Here is a 19,782-nt window from a genome sequence, read left to right as displayed (position 1 = left end):
TGTTGGACGCACGAGCATCCCAAACTCCCAGACGCGACGACTGGCAACTTCCTCCAAGTGGTCCAGAAGAAACACCAAAACACGCACACACACGTACCCACTTCTAAAGCAGACGACGGCAACGGAATCTGCCACGAATGTTGAACGCCGGAGCGACCCAATTGGCCCAAACACCCGGACGCGACGACCAGCAGCTTCCTCTCACTGGACCGGAAGAATCAACAAAACACAAACACACACTTCAGGTGATGACGGAATCTGCCGCGAATATTGGTCGCCCGAGCCGCCTAACTTCCGCACGCACGACCGGCAACTTCCTCCGGCCTGACCAGATGAAGCACCAAACACGCGCACACACTTCAAACGATGACGACGGCGATGGAACCGGCTACGGATGTGGCTCAGGCATCCGGATGCGGCGACTGAAAACTTCTTCCAATCGGACCGAAATCTGCAACATCCTCCAACTGGAAGTTGGTGAAAGCACCAAAACACACGTACACACACGCACACGACGATGGCCGCGGAATCTGCCACGATTATTGCCCGAGCGGCCCAAACTCCCAGACGCGACGACCAGCAACTTTCTCCAACATTCACAACAACAACTTTTGACAGTTGTAAAATTTGCTGTCTTCCGAACACTATTATGTGCAATATTGCATCTTAGAAGACGAAAAATTGCACCTTCCGTCGAAATAATAAACATTTAGAGAGTAAATTGTGTCAGGCTAATTTTTCAGTAACAATTCGTCTAAAACAGATGTAAAATTACACATTCCTTTTTTAAACATTCCATTTTAAAGCTTTCATTTTTACATTATTTTTTGCTGTGTACATTCAATTTGTTATAAGGCTTTAGGACCATATTTGAAGATATTCAAATTTTTCAAATTTTAGGACCAAAGATTGATAACATGGCGTAGAACTATAGGCAAAATTGTAATCATGAACAAGCTTATCTCTCCGAACTTTCCAAAATCAATATTAAAAAAATGATGCTAGACTAACATTTCAAAAGGGCCAAACATTTAATATCACTTTTTTTGAAATGTTTGTCATGATTAAAAAATTAAAATATGGTTTTTGAGAAGATCGGAGAATTTCACGAATATATTTCGTTTTTTAACATTGGAAATCGGACTTTTAGTTGCTGAGATATCGACATTAGAAAATGGAGGGTTGTTTGGGTTAGACTTAAAAATCAACAATTTTCCTGGTGAAAAAAAGTAATTAAAAATCGGCGAGATTAATTTTCCCTGAACCTATTTTTTTCTGAACAGTCCTCATACATTACTTTGCCGAAGACATAAAATGTATCAGAAAATATCTTCAAGAGTTACAGATTTAGCAATATTTTCGTACCATTTTTGTATGGACAACTGCAATAATTGGTTGGTATTTATGGGTGAACCAATGACACAAAATAGCTTTTTTGGTCATATGGAAGGCCCCGACAACGGGTTCCTCTTCCACTAGCTGAGTAGAACGTACGGAAAATCAAAAATTTAAAAATCATTTTTTACATCAAAAACAGGATTTTTCAAAAACTTGTTCTATCAAAGTCTCAGTCAAGACCTGGTATAAGATTATTATAAAAAATCCGACAGATTTTTTAACGTTTTTAATGGCTTATAATGAGCCTTTCCTTAGCTTGTTACACATGCCCAACTTTCCCCTATACCCACCTAAAATTTGATTTGAGCTAATAAATTTCTGTTTTTAAATGAAAAACAAGTGTTCACGAGATTCTATATCTGAAAATATTTTTAATTTTAAACCTTAAATAGAAGCTTATATTGAATATATTTCAAATAAATAAATAAACTTTTTTAACGAAAACCAATAGTGCTTTTGCCGAAAATAGGGAACATTAGTTTTATATGATGATAAAAAAATGTTACGGAATTTATAACCATAATATAACAACCCCATCGGGACTGGCAACACCAGCCAGCAACAGTCAACTGTTCGGAGCTCCTCAAACTTTTCAATTTTTTCGCCGTAATTAACAGTGTTTACCCGCGAGTTTGCTGCTCCAGCATGCCAAGGGCCGGCCGTGGCCGTGGCAGTTCGAGTGCGGCCTCGAAAAACCCGCGAAGTTCATCTACCGGCAGAGTGCAGAAAGGTAAACATACCAACGCCGCATCGACCGCCATCGCGCACGGGAGCGTGCCCGGTGACGTCACCGATCCTTCTTTTTTACACGTGTCATACCGTCCACGTGAGTCCCCAGTACAGACGAGACAATCGACCCGGGCATCCGGAAGTACTTCCGACTAGCAGCAGCAGCAGCAGTCCACCAGCACTACGACAACAACCACTTCCAACGTTCCCACCAGCAACGAATTTGAGATGCTGAGTGGAGAAGAAAACAACACCGCCAGTGACAGCAGCAGTGCTGGCGACGACGATGACGATGATGAACTTGCGCGCAAGCAAGGAAAGCAGAAAAAGTGTAACTCTCCGAAGGAACGACGACCACCTCAATTTTTGTTTTGGATACGTTGGCGGACGATGTTGACGAGTTGCTTGAGGGACTCCAATATTGTCTTAAAATTAGTAAAACTTCGGTGCAAGTGATTACGCATAAAAACAGAATTTCGACCTGGTAGTGAAGAAGTTGAAGTTGCGAAACTTCAAATTCTTCACATTTGACCCAGCAGAGAAGGTCCCAGTGAAGATCGTCCTTCAGGGATATCCGGACCGCCCGATCTCCGACCTGGAAGAACACCTGTCGGGCGTCAAGGTTAAGCCTCGAGAGGTTAAGGTGCTCTCGAAATCGACAACGGTGACAGGTACGTACACATTGTACCTCCTGTACTTCGATCGTGGGTCGGTCAAAATCCAGGACCTACGGCAGATCAAAGCACTGGACGGCTTCTTCGTGACGTGGCGATTCTACACGAAGAATCCGACCGACGCAGCGCAATGCCACCGCTGTCAAAAATTCGGACACGGTTCAAGAAACTGTAATCTTCCGCCCCGGTGCGTTAAGTGCGGTGAGACCCACTTCACCGAAAGGTGCAATCTTCCGCGGAAAGACCAGCTGGGGAAAACGCCCAGCAGCACAAAGCGCGCGTCAAGTGTGCGAACTGTGGTGGAAACCACACGGCGAATTTCCGTGGCTGTGCCGCGCGGAAAAAGTACCTCGAGGAGCAGGACAAGAAGAAGAAAGCGCCAGCGTCCCGCCAACCTCCAAAGACTTCGAGCACGAACGCTGCAGCAGCTGGCGGCGGAGCGGTTCCACCGACCAACCCAGCGTTCCTCCCGGTTGGGGAGGTTCGTACGCTAGAGTAGCCGCTTCTGGGAGCGGTACTTCACCGGGACAAGCAGACGTTACCGGAGATGATCTCTTCACGCTTCCCGAGTTTTTCGCTCTTGCTGGAGAGATGCTCACGCGCATTCGTGCCTGCCGGAACAAGGCAGAACAATTCCAAGCTCTGAGTGAGCTTATGATGAAGTATATCTACAACGGATAAGCTGCCTTGTGCAGCGAAGTTTTTCGACGTCAAAAGAAAAAACAAACTGTGATCTAGTTTTAAGCTTTTCTATCTCTATCCTTTTCCTTAGCAAAGTTAGAAGGTTTTTTTAAAATAATTTTTCCTTCTGTTGGCAAATCCATTGTTAGAATATCCAATTACATCAAAATGAACTATAGTACAAATCATAGTTGAAAGGTACTCCAAAACTCTATTAGGTTATAAGAATTACGAAATTGTGAATTGATTATTTACTAATAAAAACTAATTGAATTGAATTGAATATAACAACCAAATGCTCAAGGAGAATGAAGTGAGTTTGATTAAATTCATTTAAAATCTATTTCTGGGCAGTTTAACCATTAAAAATGTTGTTTTTTTGGAGCTCGGCTTGGATTAAGGGTTAGAGTAGTAAGGGGCCAATGTGGCCGAAAAGTGATTTTTCCCAATAACTTTCACATATTTAAATTTTTTCACTTAATTTTTGTAGATACATAAAATTTACCTTAAGGGGGTACATACAAGTAAATTGGCAAAAATGTGAAGGGTTGGTATGAGTACACACTAAATATTTTTTAACTTTGTTTTCAGGGCATTAAAATATACATTTTCATCTATTAATGAAATAATTGTGAAGACTAGAGTGTAACAAAATTGCCTTGTTGGCGGGCATTCATGGGTTTGTTCCGGTGGGCATACTGAGCCCAAATCCCAAATATGAGCTTGATTGGACATAACAGGAGCTAGCGCTCCGCCATTAAATTTTTATTGGGATGGCCAAAATGCCTCAAAAATAGACATTTTTGAAAAAAAAAAAAAATTAACGGGTTAAATCCAATTTAAAATTAAAGGGCGAAGCGCCAGCTCCTCTTACGTCCAATCAAGCTCATATTTGGGATTTGAGCTCAGTATGCCCACCGGAACTAACCTCTGAATGCCCGCCAACAAGTCATTTATGTCACATCCTAATGAATACATTTGTTAGCAGTTTCAAAAAACGGGTGCCACGATATCTCAACACTGCGTTGTCCAAATAGGCACAAAATTTTGGTGAAGACTCACTAAACGAGTCCCGTGTGAGGACAAAGGCCGATTCTAAAAAAGTTAACCCTCTACAAACCAACCCCGCCTTTATACGGGTTTCGATTTAAAAAATCAGCAAAAATCAATTTTTCGATAATTTTTTGAAAGAAGAACTCTTAAAATTTTAGAAAATTTATGGGTTGGAAGTTCTACTTGTTTTATAGGACTTTGTCAATGTTTGAAAAATGTAATTTTTTTAAGGGTCAACTTTGGCTATGTTTTTTACTAACATTTCCTATATTTTGAGTAAAAAGAAGTATGCAGTAATTTTTCAAGTGTCCCAGAATATGGCTCTACGCATTTTTTTACAATTTCAATAATACTAATGCCATTTTATAGCAGAAAATATGCAAAAAATCGAAAAAGTGACTGTAAAATATGAAAAAAATAGATAGGCAGTATTTAATGATAGGAGGTGGTAGAATAGGCCAATTACTACAAAAAATAAAGATAAATGCAAATAAAAATACCAAAAATGAAACAAAAAAGAAAAGAAAAAAGAGAAGTAAAGTTTTTCGTAGTACAAAAGTTGCTCAAAATGACCTGATCAGTAGTGCGGTGCCTGTGTGGACGCGCAGTCCTGTTTTTTCGTGTTATTTTCCGTCTCTTTTGTGTCGCTGTTCGAGTGGGGGACGCGAAGTCGTGATTATGCAGGTTAATTTTTTTGTGTGCTTTTGTGTCGCTGTTCGTATGGGGTGAGTGATTGTGGTAATCGAATAATAGCATGACGTACTGAATTATTTGTGTCTTAAGCGTAATTTTCGTTGAGTAATTGGTGTTTTTGTGATTGTTTTTGGTGATCTTAATTAATTGTTTTGTGATTTTCAAAGCCCTTCCTATATCATCGTTGATCGGAAGGCACGGCGTCGGGTAAATTGTGTATAGTTTTTTGAATAAGGTGTTATTTTTTATGGTGAAAAAGCCATTTCTATATAATGATCGAAAGACGCACTGACATTTTGGATTAATTAATAGTGGAGTGAAATAATTGTGTGTGAGTGACTTTGTGTGTTAACCAAAAAGACCTTCCCATCGTTGCTCGGAAGGCTCGCCGACAGGCCTGTTATGAAAGACCTCCCCATAGCATCGTAGCTCGGGAGGCATCGAAAAGCCAATACCTTATCCTACTAACCAAAAATAATAATAATCACGTGATGCTTGAAGGAGATGCTGTGGATTCAACGGTCTCAAGCGGTATCAACAAGTATATAGCGAAAAACAGTCTGCAACTTCAACTATCGGACTAACATTCCTCCCTTTCGTTGAACTGCAGGCTTCTTGGGAGGGCGCCGGTATTGACTAATAAAGTAGGGATCTTCAGAGGTTAAACAGTGAACGGATGGTTGGCTCCCACTGATCATTTTTGATTCATTGTTTAACTTCAGCTGATCTGTCAATAACGGAGTAGCAGCTCATTGGCAGTCAACCATGCTCATGCTCATGCTCAAGTTGCTCAAAATGACCTCCTGAACACGGGAAAAATAAAAATAAAACACAAATAGGAAAATGCATTTTTCATTGTTTAAAAAACAGCAACAAAGTCCCAACAAGCTTTAATTTTGAAAAACTGAAAAAGCCTTCTCCGGGTTCAAATTTGCTAGAGCTTACTTTTACTCCATCAAGTAAGGCCCATTTCTTCTTATGATCACACTTTCCGGGGACAGCTTTGGAAGCTCCCGCCCCCCCTTGCTTCTCCCCTTTCTCCCCCACCTACTCTCGCAGGAGGTCATCTCAAACCACCTCCTGGTAGCTCTGTTTTGCCTAGCCAAGCTTTTTCTTCAGCACTTTCACGAACCACACACAATGCAATGCTTTCCGAGATGAGATGCTTTTGAGCACCTTCTTATTCGGCTTCGTTCGTTTGATCGGTTCCGTTTCTCTCCCACTCTCTTGCTCCCTCTCATTTTGTTTGGCGAGGGAGGCTCGCGCTGCTGGTGCCGGTGCCGATAAGCTTTTATACTGCTGCTACTAATCTCGTGTGTAATGAGCTCTCGTGTGTTTGTGTTTAGTTTTCACGCGCGCGACTCTCAAAGAACTCTGGGCTGCTGGCACGAGTGGGCACACGACGAACCCACCGAGCAGGAGAGTGGCGCTTCCACACGAAGCTCCACCGGACTCGTGGTTTGCACAGAAATAAATCTGATTTTTGCTATTTGATGTACTAATATTCATGTTAAATTAATTTAAATGAGTATTTAAATGAAAATTTAAATATTTTTGCTAAACAGAATGTTGAAACAAAATTCTCATGAAATTTTTATTATTTAGTAGAACACAATTAATCATCGAAACCTTTTTCACAGTGTACAAAACTAAACAAGTGAACAAGACGACAAGCAGGGTAGGTGTGTGGGAATTCCGAGGCTTTCGAGCCAACACACAAAACGAACAATCAACCGAAGCCCCGACGATTCCTGCTGCCCTGGTCGGGTGTCGCTTTCGGAGGAAACTTTTACTTGGTTGCCGTCGTCGTCGTTTTGGCGCGGGGTGTGAGAGTGAAATAATAATAAAAAAAAAACACTGTGTGGGGCTTTGGGGCTGATTCCATGAAAAAGCTTAGTGTCTGCAATTGTGGGTGCTTTAATATTAAGTTTTGGAGGCCCTAAACTTTGAAAGCTGCAGAGTAAGCCAATCAAAAGCTTGGGCAAATACTTTGATGATGCAATTTTGCTCTGTATTGAATGACAAGGCAGACATCATATATGTACTTTTGTGTAAAAATATATGGTTTGCAACTGATAAATAAATTTAAATTAAATTCGATTTCATTTATAAGTTTAAAAACAAGCATTAGGAATATACTCAAATATTTGGAACATCAACATAAAATGGCTTTTTTGGAGGTAGGGATTTGAGAGAGAAGAAAGTTAAAATTATCATTTTTTTTCGAGTTCTCTAATAAACTTTAATAAATTAAAAAATCTAGCAGTTTCTCTCATTTTGCAAGAAAATTAAACGTGCTTTGTGTAGCTTTTAAAGCTAGCCTTAAAATGCAGAGGGCTTCGTGGCGCGGTGGTTAGCGGCTTCGGCTACCGATCCCTAAGATGCTATGGGGCGCGGGTTCGATTCCCGCCTTATCCTCCTGGCCTTCTATCGGATGGGGAAGTAAAACGTCGGTCCATTTGCGTAAAAGAGGTTTTGGGTGACTCACCACACATAACCTTCGGACGCCTAGAAATGAGTAGAAACTTGCAACAGAACCCACAAAAGACCCGGGGGTCGTTAAAGTGGATTGCTTTGCTTTTTGAATTGCAACTAACAGGAATCTAGGATTTAATTTTAAGTGAAATTGTACCGAAAGCTTTTAGTATATTGAAGAATCTTTATTTTGAGGTTAAAGATTTCCAAAAAAAAATTAACAAAAAAGTCCATTCTTCCATTCTTCAAAGAAACTTTTCCATTTGTCTAACCGAAGAAGAAATTTCTTGTTTGGCAAGATTTTTTTTGCGTGAATTTATATCAAAATATTTTTATATAATTTTAAGAAATGTTTCTACTTATGAATTGAATGTTAATTTTGAGAATTGTTAAAACCCATGAAAGTGACATTTTATCGCAGCATTATTTTATTTTAAATATCCTACAGAGAAAAAAATTAATGTCAAATTCAAACAATGATATCTGTAACTGTTTGAAAACATAAATTGATGTTCGAAGTGGCACTCTAACCAATGTTAAATATATCTAAATAAAATTCAATCCATTTCATGGTTTCTTCTGAAACGAAAACATTAATTTCATAAAGTTAAAATAAATATAATAAAATGATTAAAAAATCTATGTTAAGAGAAGTGTCTAACAAATCATACCAAATCAATATTTAACAGAAACTCACATAAACTTAAAAAAAATAAAATGAAAATATAAATAACGACAAGTTTGTAATCTAAAGAAGTTTACTTCAAGTTGAATTCCCAAAATACATTTGATTACTCTACACTGTAAGGATCTAAAGTATGCTTTTGCGTTAAAGTGTATGTAATGTTACTGTTTTTAAGTTCCTTCAAAAACATTTTGGTTAAAGTCACCTTAATGAAATAAGTGAGCAATTCTCTACGAAATCGGTCTTTTTTCTTCAATTTTAATTTTTATATTTTTTAATCCGGCTGAAACTTTTTTGGTGCCATCGGTATGCTCAAAGAAGCCAATTTCCATCATTAGTTTGTCCATATAACTTTCCATACAAATTTGGCAGCTGTCCATACAAAAATGATGTATGAAAATTCAAAAATCTGTATCTTTTGAAGGAATTTTTTGATCGATTTGGTGTCTTCGGCAAAGTTGTAGGTATGGATACGGACTACACTAAAAAAAATGGTACACGGTAAAAAAAATTTTGTGATTTTTTTATTTAACTTTTTATCACTAAAACTTGATTTGCAAAAAAACACTATTTTTATTTTTTTTTATTTTTTGATATGTTTTAGAGGACATAAAAAGCCAACTTTTTAGAAATTTCCAGGTTGTGCAAAAAATCATTGACCGAGTTATGATTTTTTTAATTAATGCTGATTTTTTTCAAAAAATCGAAATTTTGGTCGCAAAATTTTTTTAACTTCATTTTTCAATGAAAAATTGAATTTGCAATCAAGAAGTACTTTAGTGAAATTTTGATAAAAAGCACCGTTTTCAAGTTATAGCCATTTTTATGTAACTTTTTTCAAAATAGTCGCAGTTTTTCATTTTTTCAAATTAGTGCACATGTTTGCCCACTTTTGAAAAAAATATTTTTGAAAAGCTGAGAAAATTCTCTATATTTTGCTTCATCGGACTTTGTTGATACGACCTTTAGTTGCTGAGATATTGCAATGCAAAGGTTTAAACACAGGAAAATTGATGTTTTTTAAGTCCCACCCAAACAACACACCATTTTTCAATGTCGATATCTCAGCAACTAATAGTCCGATTTTCAAAGTTACTATATGAAACATTTGTGAAATTTTCCGATCTTTTCGAAAACAATATTTTCAAAAATTTTAAACCAAGACTTACATTTTAAAAGGGCGAAATATTGAATGTTTGGCCTTTTTGAGGTGTTAGTCTTGATTTGAAAATTTTGAAAATATTGTTTTCGAAAAGATCGGAAAATTTCACAAATGTTTCATAATATAACATTGAAAATCGGACCATTAGTTGCTGAGGTATCGACATTGAAAAATGGTGGGCTGTTTGTGTGAGACTTAAAAAACATCAATTTTCCTGTTTTTAAACCTTTGCTTTGCAATATCTCAGCAACTAAGGGTCGTATCAACAAAGTCCGATAAAGCACAATATAGAGAATTTTCTCAGCTATTCAAAAATATTTTTTTCAAAAGTGTGCAAACATGTGCACTAATTTGAAAAAATGAAAAACTGCGACTATTTTGAAAAAAGTTACATAAAAATGGCTATAACTTGAAAACGGTGCACTTTATCAAAATTTCACTAAAGTACTTTTTGATTGCAAATTTAATTTTACATCGAAAAATGAAGTTGAAAAATTTTTGCGACCAAAATTTCGATTTTTTGAAAAAAATAGTATTGATAAAAAAATTTATAACTCGGTCAATGATTTTTTGCTCAACCTGGAAATTTCTGAAAAGTTGGCTTTTTATGTCCTCTGAAACTCTAAAAAATCAAAAATAGTGTTTTTTTGCAAATCAAGTTTTAGTGATAAAAAGTTAAATAAAAAAATCACCAAATTTTTTTTACCGTGTACCATTTTTTGTCAGTGTCAAATTTGTATGGAAAATTATATGGACAAACTAATGATGCAAAATGGCTTCTTTGGGCATACCGAAGGCACCAAAAAAGTTTCAGCCGGATTAAAAAATACAAAAAAAAATCGAATGACCGAAATCCTAGAGAACTGCTCAAGTAGTAACTTTCAAAAAGATATTGTGTATTAATTAAGGAAACAATATTTTGGTTTAGTAATTTACAGATTTTGATAGATTATTTTGATTATAAAGCATTTCTCTACGAAATTGGTCTCTTTTTTATTCTAATTTTTGTATTTTTTAATCCGGCTAAAACTTTTTTGATGCCTTCGGTATTCCCAAAGAAGTCATTTTGCATCATTTTTTGTTCATATAATTTTCCATACAAATTTGGCAGCTGACCATACAAAAATGATTTATGAAAATTCGAAAATATGTATCTTTTGAAGGAATTTTTTGATCGATTTAGTGTCTTCGGCAAAGTTGTAGGTTTGGATAAGGACTACACTGAAAAAACGATGCACTGTAATTAACATTTTGGTGATTTTTATATTTCACTTTTTGTCACTTAAACTTGATTTGCAAAAAAACATTATTTTTTTTCTAAAATGTTTTAGGGGACATCAAATGCCAACTTTTCAGAATTGTTTGGATCCTTTCAAAAAAAAAAATATTTCAATTTTTTAAAATCGAGACTAACATTTCAAAAGGGCGTTATTTAGAAGCTAAGTTCTGCGTGTTAATTTTTTGTGATTTTTTCTTGTTTTCTTTTAGTTTTTTAGCTTTTGACTCATCAAGGGTTAGGCTGACCAATTTACTCCGCGCTATTTGTCACTCTAACCAGCCAGCGTGCTCCCTCCCTCTCCTGTGATTTTTCACTTGTTTCATTTTCTTGTTGTTGTTGTTTCTTTGCTTTGCTCCCTCTTGCTCGGGCTCCTCTTAAAATTGCTTTCCATTTAACTACTAGTGGAAACATTTAGTTTTTCTCATTTAACTCGCGCTGGCTCCATAATGGTACAGTGGCATCAACAAATGAAAAAAGAGGAAAATTGTGTTGACCATTTTTTGAGAAGTAAATTAAAATGGAATGATTGGAAATTGTTTCAAAAACAAATGGCTTGTTTTAAAACAATTTGAGCTCTTTTGCAATGTTAGCCGAGACTTCATAATTATCTCTGAGTGACACACTTTTCTCCTTTGCTGACTGATAATGAAGAATCCTGTAAAACTGCGAAGATAAGCAAGTTAAGGTTGCACAAATTGCTTTCAAAAAAATGGGAAATTCGATTTTCCCTTCTATGTTATTCTTCTAATCTCATTAAATCAATAGGGACATTCCCTCAACATATTTTCCTTCTACCAAAAATGCTTTCAACTAATCACATTTTCTCTCTCTCTTTGCTTTCAGGTGAGTTTCGATGCATTCCACTTCTGGAGGGTAACTAACCTCCATTTAGCGTCCTGTAAGTTTTAGGGTAAACATCAAATTTTCACACTTGGGTGATCGACCAATTAAAAACTCCAAAATATTTACACTTTTTTGCTAATAACCCCCTAATTGATGGCTAATTGCACCCTCCAAATCTACCTTAAAAGGTGCAATTCTACCTTTTTGTGACCATTCCCCACCAAAATGCCGTCCCACCATCTGTCAATCGCTCCGCTGGCAACACTGCTGCTGCTGCTCATCTTGCCCCACTGCTCCACCACAACCCTCCACCATCTCTCGGAACGGGACGTCGCCGACCAGCTGTCCCGGATGTACCGCCTGCTGGAGATGCTGAGTCTCCAGTCGCAGCGGGCAATCCGCGACACCGTCTGTATCGTTCCGGTGCTGGAACAACCGGTGTGTGGCAGCGATGGCCAGACGTACGGGAACCGCCAGCTGCTGGAGTGTACCGCACTGTCACGGAAGGATGGGGAGAAGACGTTGGTCGTTAGCCGGATGGGAGCTTGTTGAATAAAGTTGATTCGGCTTGAGTCGACACCCTGGCCAATGATTTGCTTCATTAGTTGCGCGCGAACAACTGCTAATCTCGAAAGTATGTCGTTAAGAATAGTCCATAAATAGGTGCGTCGCGAGCTGGCGCAGGGGTTTTCAGTGTGATTCGGGATGAAGTCCGTGCTTTTGGTTGTGCTGGTTGTCGTGGTTGTTGGGGTAGTGTCCGGAGATCGAACAAGGGGTGAGAGATATAATATCAGGATTCCGGATCTTCGTTATCAGGATTATCGGAAGATGTGTCCCAACGTGGACAGATTGATTGATGAGGTATGAATATTTCGGTATAAGTATGTTGTGAAGAATTGGAACGTCAATTTGGGAAGGAACAAGTGCTGAGGTCAACCTCTTCAATGAAGTGATGTTTTATTTGGCCACCTGTAATACTTAATCCAATTTTATCATGTGTCAATTTCGACTGATGATAAGGCCTTTGTACCGAAACATACGGAGATGGATTCTAAGTTATCCAATTTTACGTCCACATTCATTGTTCCTACAATGGTATACTCAAGAAATCTATCACAACAACCACCTGTATTGTACCAAATCTAAATCTAGAACCTGGAGAATTCTAGTCATGGTCGAGGATGTAGTGACTGGAAATACGGAGCTGGATTCTTGCTAATATTTTCATTTGGATACTCAAGGAAACAATTGGAAAGCTACCTGCAGTTCAATCTAAAAGTCTTAAATTTTGAAGCATCAAGTGTGTTCAAGGACTCAGTACCTACAAGTACGGAGAAGGATTCTTACTCATCCACTCTTTCAATTCATTGTCTTAAACTAGTTAAGAATCCACTGCTTAAGAATCCATTGGAAAAGCCAATTACAGTACCAACCCAAAGTCGAGAATCTTCAGGATTCAATCGAATGTAAACATTAAGTATCTGAAAATATGGAGATTTCACCACTCTGGGAAACTCGAAAAGTCAAAAAATTTGAGGCATTATTCGTGTTCTTGAATTAAGTTTTCAGAAGTACGGAGATGGATTCTAACTCAACCTTTCATCTGGAACTTCATACAAATTTTCTAAAACTAGTTAAACATCCATTTTGAAAGCCATTTACGGTACCAACCCAAAGACTGGAATCTTAAGCAATCGATCGCATGCCAAGATTAAGTTTATGGAATTTCGGAGATGGATTCAGCTTCATTTAGAACTTCACGGTCCTTGTTTTCAATTTGAGACCATTCGAAGACCAACTCTCCAAGTCAGAAATTTCGAGATATTAATAATGTTTTCAGACTTAGTTTTCAGAAGTACAGAGATGGATTCTAAACCACTTAAGCATGGGAAAGTTTTTCAACCAATTTCCTTTTCCATTGAAAGTGCAATTTACAGTACCCCAATCCGAGGACCAATCTGGAACAATCAATCGCATGCAAAGATCATGTATCTGGAATATGGAGATGGATTCCTTTTAATATGAAAGTTCACAACTTTCTCCACTATGGGAGTCAGTAATCTTGAGTCATCAATCGTGTTCTAGGACTTAGTGACTAGAAGTACGGAGGTGGATTCATACTATTTTGCTCATAAATAAATGTTCAATACTTTTTCTTAAACTGGTACTTCTAATATCCCTTGGAAAAGACACTTTCAGTACCAACCCAAATACTGGGATCTCAAGGAATCGCTCGCATGCAAAGATTAAGTATCCGGAAACACGATTCTTTTAATAAGGAAGTTAATAGAACTTTTCCCAATCTGAGATACTCCAAAAATCCAGTGTTCGATAGCTAACTGCGACATTTACTATGTGTCTGGAGTTCGAATTTGACCGCAACTACGAGGCTAGTATCAGAAAGTTCGTAGGTGGATTCTAACTTATTCTCGTTTGAATGTTTTGGGACAATCCACGTTTTATAACTTGAACACCAAAGGAATCTTACGAAAATCCACCTGCAGTTCCATTTCGACAATCATGAGATGATCAAGGGTTTTGATTCTGAAAAAATGGAGATGGGTTCTTAATTATCTTTGTGTACGAAATTTTACAACCCATGTCCTTAAACTTGGAAACTAAAAAAATGGAAAAGCCATCTGCAAATTTATGTCTGGAAACTAAAGAATTTGCTCGAGATAAAGGGTTTAGTATAAGGAAACATGGAGTTGGATTCATTAATCCTCATGTGGAATTTATGGGAAAATTTGAATATCAAAAAAATCCTTTGGAAAAGCCACCATTAGTTGAAAGTCCAAGTTTTGAATAATCATCTTGATTTGAAAAAATGGAGATGGATTCTTAGTAATATTCTCATAGAGGAATCCACAATCCGTGTCCCTAAACTGTCCTCATCAGACAAGCCACAGGAAAATTCAAGTCCGAATTCTTGAAAAATTAATCGCATTAAAGAATTAATTCTCTAGAACTGTGGAGATGGATTCAGACTCATCCTCTTCTTCCAAAACACAATTACTCAATCCTTGTCCCTTCTCTTGTAAACTGAAGGAAACCATTGGAAAATTGAATTGCAGCACAACATCCTTCCTTGGAGTCTATAAATTTTTGATGATAAGTATTTGGAGAAGAGATGGATTCTTTATTATCCCCTCACGTTGTTGTGATACAATTTTTGTCCCTTGATTTCCATAGGAAAATCTCCGTGTGGTTCCATATGTAAGTCTTGAATCGATAGAATTTTTGATAAAGGATTTAGAATCAAAGTTAAAGTAAATAGACATTTGGAGATGGATTCTAAATTATCGTTAAAAATTTAAAATCTTGTCCGCACTCGTTGAATCTAAAGAAAACCATTGGAGAATCCATTTGCAGTAATAAATCTTTGTCTGGAATCTAAATATCTTGATCATGATGACGGTTGGTATCTGGACATAAGGAGATGGATTCTAACTTATCCACTCATTTGAAAGTTTTGGGGCAACCTTTACTGATAAAGTCCTTAGGGGATTCATAACACAAGTTAGATAAAATTTTGAAAATTCATGATTGATGTTTTAGTATCCGGAAAACCAGAGATGGATTCTAACTTCTTCCTTTGATAACTAAATCCACAATCCTTGCGCATACGCTTGGCTACTCAAGGAATCCTTCTGAAAAGCGATTTACAAAATCAAATCGATGTCTGGAACAAGGACTCAACGAAACATGGGTTAGGTATCTGGTAAAACGGAGATGGATTTTTGATCAAATCCACAGTTTTTTCCCTACATTCGGATACCAACGGAATCCTCCAAAAAAGCCACCAGTAGTACGAACTCCATGTCTGAATCTCGTCGACCATGATGCAGGATTTAGTATCCGATAATTCGGAGATGAATTCTGACTTATTCTCTCGAGATTCTAGAAATAGCAAATATACGCCACCGAATCATCAATTTAGTCTTATTGAGAAGATAAGTGTAAATTGAATTATAATCTAATAGCTTGGATCTTACAGGCAATTTTGGAAGATTGAAACAAGTGCAAATTCTCTGAATACGAGTAAACTACTCAAAATATCTCATTTGAAAAAGCATGATCTTCGTTTCGTTTGCTAAATACGAATTCATTACCTCGGATAATACGCTTTAATGAGCAACTACTAAGAATCGTTTGAAGTCCTTATCACTTCCGATTAGTCATCCCACATTTCACGGAGCCAATCAATTTCCCAACGTCCATTTACCACCAATTACCCTGAACGATATAAAGTGCACGAATAGTCCCAAACCGGACAGCAAACGTAATTCAACATGGCCAATCATTGGTGGCTTTTAGTTCTGGTAGTACTCTACGCGTCATGTGGACTATCGGAGAAACCTTCCCGAACCAAAACACTGAGTTCGCTGCTCAGAATGTTGAAGAATCTTGGCGTCGGGGAACCGGGGTCCTCGAACTCCAAAGAGTCAGTACCCGGAAAAGTTCAAGAATACGGGCCACCTGCTTGGAGTCGTCCTTCCCAGCAATATGGAGCTCCTCTACCCTACTACCGACCTGCTCCATCGTTTCTACCAATTAGTTATGGACCGCCACCAGCGATTCCTACCCAGAAAAATGGAGCTCCTTTACCTAGGATAGAATATGGTGCTCCGACGAGTTCCAGGAATCCGTTTCTACCAATCCGGTACGGACCTCCACCAGCGGTTCCATATCAGCAGTCGAGAGTACCAATAAGCTATGGACCACCAAAACTTTCTCCATCACTTGAGGCAGCTATCGGATCTCGGACCCGCTATGGACGTCCTCCAGTGGCTCCCAGACAGGAGTATGGAGCACCTCTTCCTGCTCAACACATGTTTCCAGTAAGCTACGGTCCTCCACCAGCGGTTCCGCCTTCAACTAGTCGAAACTCGCTTCCAGTAAGCTATGGACCTCCAGGTCCTTACAAGTCAATCACCGTGAAGCAACACCTGCTGAATGCGCTCCACCACATCGTCGACGCGATCAACGTAGCGCCCGAAGATCTCCTACGGCAGATCACTTCGTGGCGCCCGGAGATCGCCAGCAAGATCGAAAAAATTGAAGCTCTCCTCCGGAGTCTTCCCGCGGGTCGCCTGAAGCTGCTTCGCGACAATGCGGACGTTGCGGCGATCATGCAACAGCTGGGAGTTCGGTTTCCTGAGCAAAGCGAATCCGACGTGGAGATCACGATCCCGGACAAACCTGATCGTGTCGATGAGGGTCCCAAGCAAGATCTGGAAGTGATCATCAAGCCGGACGGGGTGGAGATCGTGAAGCCGGATGAGCAAAACCCGTCTGAACTTGAAGTAACTGTTAAACCCAATGGCGTTGAGATCGTCATCCCTGAAAAGCCGGATCATGTTGACGAAGGAAAGAAAGTGGAGAGTTCCGAACACCATAGTGTAGAGATTGTGGTTACTGATAAACCGGAGGGAGGGTCTCAAGAGCTTCAAGAGGCTGAAATAGTAGTGACTCCCCATAGTGTAGTGATCGAGATTCCCAACAAGCCTGATCATGTGGACGAAGGTCCGGTCAAGAATGAAGTATCTGCAGAGAAACTTAAAGCTGAATCGCCAGCTGCTTCAGCAGCTTATGAGTATGACATTCCTAAGGGTATCGAGCAGCTTCCGCTTGCGGCTGTTCCAGATAATCAGTACGAGGTTCCGGAAGTTCCAGCACCGATCAACTCTAAAGAACCTGCAGTGCTTGAGGCTACCACCGAACTGTCCGAAACTTTAGATTTTGAAGTTACACCCAGCAACCTCCCTACCGCCCAAGACGTTCCAGTTCTTCCAGCTGACGCAAGACCCTTTCTCAGTAATTCATTCCGTAAAAAACTTCTCCAGGCCGTAACGAAAGCGTTACGATCGTACCAGCAGAAGCTCGGCCTAACCACGAGGGTACCCGCCACGCAACCTCCTCCTAAAGGCAAAGACGAGAAGCTGCAGGAGTTGGTACAGGATACCCGCTCCAAGATCGCCAGCATGTTGAAGATCATCGACAAGGCCGCCGAGGACGGTAGGTTCGGCATGGTTTTTAACAACTCAAGGTCTTCGACCTTTTTTCTCCCAAATTTAGGTAAAATCCCGGAAAACCTCGCGGACGAGATCGACCTGAACACGCCCGGCATCCTGGTACAGCTCAGCGAGCTGGAGCAGCTGCTCGGGAAGGATCCGAACGAGCCGCAAAAGGCGCTCCCGACAAAGCCGGACGGAACGACCGACTGGGGAAAGATCCTGCACGGGCGGGATCCGCCGACGGGAACGAGGGCGCCCAAGAAGGGCAAGCCGGAAGTGGTGAAGGCGTCCGATGATGCTGATGAATAGTAGTGTAGAGTGCAATAAAATGATTATTTTGAACAACTTTATTTGAGTCAGTGTTGCCATCAATTCGAGTTTTTTTTAATTTAATTATGAAATTCAAAAAAACAAAGCAAATAGATAATTTCAATTTGATTTTTAAATAACAATCAATACTAATCCTTATTGACAGCAGTGTTGCTATTTTTAGTTTTTGTTTTTTATTTTAAATTATTTTCTAAATTTATCATAGGATAATCAAACGAAGTCAATTTAAATTTTGAACAATGAATGTTGCCAAAACTTTTATTTTTGATTCTTTAAATTAAATTATTGTCTGATTTTTTTTACAGCCAAATTAAGGCGATAATGTTGTTTATATTTTTAACATGGCGATATTGTTTTCACGTGACAGCAGTGTTGCCATGATAAACTTTTTTATGATTTGACTTTTAGTTATTGATAAAAAAAAATGGAAAAGTCCCATCGACGATTTTATTTGGATTTATGATATTTTCAGTGCAAAATTTTCATGTGACAGCAGTGTTGCCATTATTTTAAATTATTTTAAAACTATTGCTTTTTTATGCAAAAAAATCATGTCAACTCAATGCCAACTCCTGATTGGTAATTTCATTATGACAGCAGTGTTGCCATCAGTAGCTATTTTTAATGTTTAAAATTAATTGTTAGCAAAAATATTGAAACAAAAACACTAATTTTCATTTTCAAAAAACTTTCAAAACGGCTCAGTTATGTTCCCCTTGGGCACGTTATCGCACCAGAACCATCACCACGGAGATGGACCATAAAATCCGCGGAGCAATCGGTTTGATTGCCACCCGAAAGATCTGGAGTAGAGAGACAGCGAGAGAGAGGAAGGGCAATGTGGTGGACGGTCATCTCATTTCCGAAATGAAGTCACGTAAAGTGTGAACTAAAACACGGCGCACCATTTGTCTTGCCGAGCGTAGTGTGAGTGAGAGAGTGAGCGAGAATGTGAGGGAGTGAGAGAGCGCAGAAATGGGGTCGTCACTTCCTCGCTCGTTTTGCCGCCGCATAGAGTTGGGTGCTTTTCACTTCTGGAATGGGGTTGTTAAATTTAATTATTTATATTGATAAAAAAAAACTTTAAAATTAAAAAAATATATTTTAACTGATTTAAATGAAAATTTTGAAAAAAATAAGTCGCTCGAAGGCTTCAACACCAGGCCGTTTGGCTGTGGTTCTTTTTTGTGATCTCTCACACTCGACTGGTAAAGAGAAGTTAATATCCGTTCGGACAAGTGCGCATGAGCTCCTGCCCCCAGCCCGCGCTCTCCCCTGGAGCCCTGGTTCAGCAGGGCATTCCAGCAGGAGCTCCAACAGAAGCGTCCCCAAGTCGGTTGGGTGGCATTCCTCCACCGGTGGAGAACCGGTAATGATGCATAAATGGGAATGGTTTTTTGTTGTTTCATGGAGGCTATTATTTTATATTTTACTAAATCTTTAAGCGTTTTATTGCATTTTTATGAGTCTTTTATTTTTTGAAACTTCAAAAACAGTATGAAAATGTTATCTTTGTCAAACTGGTCATGTCTGTAACACTATGTGTATGTTTTTTAAAAGACAAAAAAGATTTGCTCTCAATTTGATTTCAACCTTGTTTTAGATTTATTTTTAAAGAGTAGGAATTTAAATGAATCTATGTTTTCTTTTATTTTTAAATTTTGTAAAAACCCTTTTTTTTAATTTAATTAATGTTGTATCAGAAAAAAGTGGTTTATGACAATTTTAGCTAAAGCTTTGATTTTTGCGTTTACTGCAATTAG

The 19,782-nt window shown here is 38.7% G+C and overlaps 2 protein-coding genes across 4 annotated transcripts in view; both read left to right on the top strand.

Moving 5' to 3' along the window:
* LOC6043836 (neurogenic protein mastermind) overlaps nucleotides 1–19,782 on the top strand; it is a 253,670-nt gene that overhangs the window by 102,555 nt on the left and 131,333 nt on the right. The window lies entirely within an intron of this gene.
* Nucleotides 16,438–18,022, top strand: LOC6043822 (titin). Its single transcript, XM_038253541.1, has 2 exons — nucleotides 16,438–17,690; nucleotides 17,751–18,022. Exons 1-2 carry the CDS (start codon nucleotides 16,505–16,507, stop codon nucleotides 17,996–17,998), a joined length of 1,434 nt encoding a protein of 477 aa, XP_038109469.1. The 5' UTR covers nucleotides 16,438–16,504; the 3' UTR covers nucleotides 17,999–18,022.

Source organism: Culex quinquefasciatus, chromosome 2 (assembly GCF_015732765.1).
Source record: "Culex quinquefasciatus strain JHB chromosome 2, VPISU_Cqui_1.0_pri_paternal, whole genome shotgun sequence".
NCBI classification, from domain to species: domain Eukaryota; kingdom Metazoa; phylum Arthropoda; class Insecta; order Diptera; family Culicidae; genus Culex; species Culex quinquefasciatus.
The sequence above is the reverse complement of the archived record's forward strand: the minus strand, read 5'-3'. Positions and strand labels throughout refer to the sequence as shown.